Source organism: Miscanthus floridulus, chromosome 4 (genome assembly GCF_019320115.1).
Source record: "Miscanthus floridulus cultivar M001 chromosome 4, ASM1932011v1, whole genome shotgun sequence".
Taxonomy (NCBI): Eukaryota; Viridiplantae; Streptophyta; class Magnoliopsida; order Poales; family Poaceae; genus Miscanthus; species Miscanthus floridulus.
Window position 1 is genome coordinate 75,929,544 of NC_089583.1, and position 4,438 is coordinate 75,933,981.

Sequence of the window (4,438 nt, forward strand, 5' to 3'; positions counted from 1 at the left end):
ACCAACTCAGATAGGGGGCGTTGAGGAAGGCACTTTTCATATCCATTTGACATAGTTTGAAGTTGTGATGTGTGGCAAACTAGGAGAATCAAATTGCCACAAGCCTTGCCACCGGAGCATATGTTTTGGGAAAATATAATCCTTCAATTTGGATGAATCCTTGATCTACCAACCTTGCTTTGTTTCTTGTTACCATGCCATGCTCATCTTGTTTGTTGCGGAAGACCCATTTGATTTCAATCACATTTTTAGGTCTTTCCACTAAGGACCAGACTTCATTCCTAGTGAAGTTCTTCAACTCTTGTTGTATTGCCATGACCCAATCTAGATCATCAAGTGCTTCTTCAACTCTTTTGGGCTCCAAAGAGGATACAAAGTAATGGAGCTCACAAAAGGTTGTCAATCTTAACAGTGTGAGAACTCCCTTCCTAAGTCTTTCAAGAATGTTTCCCACTGGATGATCCTTTTGTATGCTATGATGAACTCTTGGATGCATGTGGAGCTTGAGATTGATGTTGGATTGGTTGAGCATCTTCAACATCTTAACTTTGACAATAAGTTTGAGGCATGAGATCCTGATTGTTGTCATGTTCTCTTGGTTGGTCAATGTGTTGATGTTGAGGTTGAGTGCAATCTTTGTTGGCTTCACTACCTTTGACCAACTCTCGATGTGGATGGATCATCAATTCGTCATGAGTGGTTGTTAGATCATGTTGATGAGATTGATCTACATCTTGATGTTCAGCTTCAGCGGGTTTCACTTCTCCAATTGCTAGCTTCTTGGTTGCTTCACATGGAGAGGTTCTTCATTATCTACAATGCTTGCATTGACTTGCTCCTTTTGAGAGTCATCGGATTCATCGAAGGTCATGCCTATTGCAACTTCAACACAATTTGTGGTTGTGTTAAAGACACGATAGACAAGTTTGTTAGTAGCATAACCAAGAAGCAAACCAACATCAACCTTTAGTGCAAACTTTGAGCATTTGATTTCTTGTTAAGTATAAAAACACTTGCATCCACAAACTCTAACGTAATGCACCTTAGGTTTCTTACCCACTATGAGCTCTTAATTAGGCAGTCTTGCCATAAACCTTGTGAAGATAAAGTCGGTTGATTGCATGACATGCCGTGTTAACCATGTTTCTGCCCAAAAAAGTGTTCGGAGTCTTGTATTCATTCAAGCATTGTTCTTGCGGCTTCAATGAGCGTTCGGTTCTTCCTCTCCGTAACATCATTTTGTTGTGGAGTGTATGGAACCGAAAACTCATGCTCACAATCAGCTCATCATAAAGACCATTGGGGGCTACTATCGGTATATTGGGCCTCGGGTACCCTCTCTAAGGAGAAGGCCCAAACTGAACGGGATGCGCCAAACCTACTAAGGAGAAGGCCCAAACTGAACAAGGTACATCAACTACATGGAAGACAAGGCATCGACCGAATATGCTTAGAAGTCTAGTAAATCATATTGATCCATTTAGATTCGACTAGATCTCCTTGTAACAAACTATGAAAAATATAGATTTAGGTCATTCAGCATTCCATCTATAAATGTTGATTTATTAGTCAGACAATAAATCTTACAACTACCACCTTCATCGTCGCCATGCCAATTCTAGGCTCCTCTTCTTCTCTAGTCAATGTCTCCGCCGCCGGCACCGCCCAACCTGCCTCTCCCACCGTCCGGCGGGCAGCGACTGCCACCGCCCTCAGTTTGGTTAGTGACCTCTTTGTTCTAAGCCAAGAAAGCATGGAACTCCGCCCCAAAAAAATTCAAACCCTAATGCCGACAAGCTCCTTTGTTTCTGACGATGGTGGCCGCAGGTGAGATCTCCATCCTTTTTGTCCTCTTTTTATGGCCATGCCCGCACAGCTTAATTCTACGCACGAGATTAAGGATTCACCTAGTTATTTGTACCTAACCAAACTACTGGTGTTTGCCTTCCGCCAGACACCTTTTAATTAACCGTGGACCAAACAAAGGCTTGGGACAAGAGAGTACCACATATAACTATACAGTAGAGAAGTTGAGCGGGCATGTACGTGACGAGACATACGAAATCGCGCGTACCATCGTAGGTACTGCTCTGCGATTCAGAGACCACCCAGATATACATATGTTTTTCAACACGCATTGCCTGGCTGACCACGTGTCCCTACAGTGCACCCACACTGTAGCCGCCCTAGCATCGATCGACCCCAATAATGCCTTCATCATTTCCTTCCTAACTCCTCTCCATACCGCGCACACCAACGCCACGCAGCTACCTCTAGGGCTCTCTCCTAGCCCAAAGCTTTCTGCAGTGACGCAACAGTAGCCGGTCGTCAGCGACGCCATTGCTCTGAATGCTCTGTGGCTCATGCCCTCACCCTCTCTCCCTCCCTGCGAAGTCACTGCCATAAACAAACAAACCAACACACACACGATATGTCCTAGCAAACACAACACCTAAAAGCTTCACTCTCACATCTTTCTGCTTCCTGTCCACAAACACACACACCGGCCCCTTTCACCATCTCTAGCTTTTTCGTCGATCTGTTTTTTCGACCTTGGCTTTCCTTCCCCTTTTAAAGCTTTGATGCACACACCACACCGGCCAGTCGAAATGGACACCCTCCACCTGTTGATGTGAAGATCTGTTTCATTTCCAGTGTAGTCTCACATGTGAGAGGAACGGATCCAGCAAGCGAATTGAAGAAGTTGACGATGAGAAGCAGTAGCGCGCAGTGGCGGTACCGCTAGAACTAGCTAGATCTCCTCTCTTACTAGCTAGAAGCTTGTACAAACAGTGCACCACAGATGTTACCTTACCCTAACCCTCACCATTTCGGCGTCTCCCAAGAACCCCCACACCCAAACCCTACCGGCTTCCCCATGCTTCCGCCAGGCGCGCATCTGGATCAGCACTACGTGGACCATCACTTCTTCCCCGGCCACGGCCACTTCAACTCCGAGACACTGGAGGCGGTGCTGAGGCCGACGCGCGCTGCTCCAGAGTGCGAGGCCGTAGTGGCTGCCGCCGCCGGCCAGGGCCAGGGCCACGGCCACGCCCGGGCGCGGAAGCGGCCGTTCCGGACGGACAGGCACAGCAAGATCCGGACGGCGCAGGGCGTGCGCGACCGCCGGATGCGGCTGTCCCTCGACGTCGCGCGCGACTTCTTCGCGCTGCAGGACCGGCTCGGCTTCGATAAGGCCAGCAAGACGGTGGACTGGCTGCTCACCCAGTCCAAGCCGGCCATCGAACGGCTCGCCGCCACCGAGCCCTCCCAGCGAAGCGTCGGCGGCAGCGACGACGCAGCTTTGTCACCCCCGACGTCAGGGGCGGCTGATGGATCAGGTAAGAGAGGAGGAGTTGCCGAGAAGTTGGGCTCCAGAAGTCCATCTCCATCAGCCGCCCCTGGATCAGGTAAGAGAGGAGGAGTTGCCGAGATGGAGCACACCTGCGAGCTGGACCGCCTCGTGTCGGCCGCACCAGTGCTTAGTGAGTACTACTACGGCCTCAGCGAGATGATGAGCAACGACAACGGAGGAGATGGCGACGACGATGGTGAGTACGAGGAAGACGGTGATTTCCTGGACGGTATGCAATATTAGTATGTACTAGCAGCTTGCATGGTTTCTACGTATGTAGTACTAGTAGCTGCTTGCAAGCTTACCTAGCTAGCTCTTTCTTTATCTGGCAAGCACTTCTTCACTATCGTTAGTTCCTAGTATGCATGTGTACTCCTTTAAGTTAATGCTACTGGCAAATGCTGTGTCAGATGTTACTCTTGTGCTTTGATGTTACTAGCTATCTGTTATTATGAATGTGCTCCGCTTGCTTTTGATTTTCCATTTGAGCATTCTTTTGGGTTTTTTATGAAGGTCAGGATAGACTAGCTAGGAAAGAAGGTTCCTTGTTTGACTGGATAATTTCATGAGTTGGGTCAACGCATATATATAGACACTAAATTATTTAAGGTCTTACCCAAATGTCTTTCTCCAAACTTGATGATGTTGAAGATGCCATGAACGGTCAAACTGAAAGTTTCTTAACCTAGATTGTGTTCTCCTATTGCGTGTCAAAAACATTTCCTAATTTTGATTGTGTAAAAATAAAATCTCGTATCCTTCTTATATTAGTGATAACATTGACTTGCTCATCTCATGTATCTTTCTAGTTGCGCGATGGTTTGCAGGGTGCATTTGTTGAGTTGGATGATGGGTTCAAAGAACATGTTAAACAAGGCCATAAGATTTTTGAAATAAAAACACATGATAATTCAACGGATAAGAAAAATATGTTACAATCTTTTTTAGTAATTCTAATTTCATAAAGTTATTAAAATACTTCTGTTCTGATCTTGTTGGGTTTTAATTTCATTGGTTGACATGGCAATTCTTAGGTCAAAAGGCAATGAGGAGTATATCAAACTTCAGCTAGATAATATGCAT

The 4,438-nt window shown here is 46.5% G+C and overlaps 1 protein-coding gene across 1 annotated transcript; it reads left to right on the forward strand.

Annotated features, from left to right (window-relative positions):
- The first annotated feature begins 2,803 nt into the window (after positions 1–2,803).
- LOC136551754 (transcription factor TB1-like) lies at positions 2,804–3,598 on the forward strand. Its single transcript, XM_066543292.1, has one exon. The coding sequence runs from the start codon at positions 2,804–2,806 to the stop codon at positions 3,596–3,598; it is 795 nt and encodes a 264-aa protein (XP_066399389.1).
- Positions 3,599–4,438: the final 840 nt, after the last annotated feature.

Bases quoted from the DNA above. Each gene is read 5' to 3' on its own strand.
- LOC136551754 (XM_066543292.1), top strand. From the start codon at position 2,804: ATGTTACCTTACCCTAACCCTCACCATTTCGGCGTCTCCCAAGAACCC.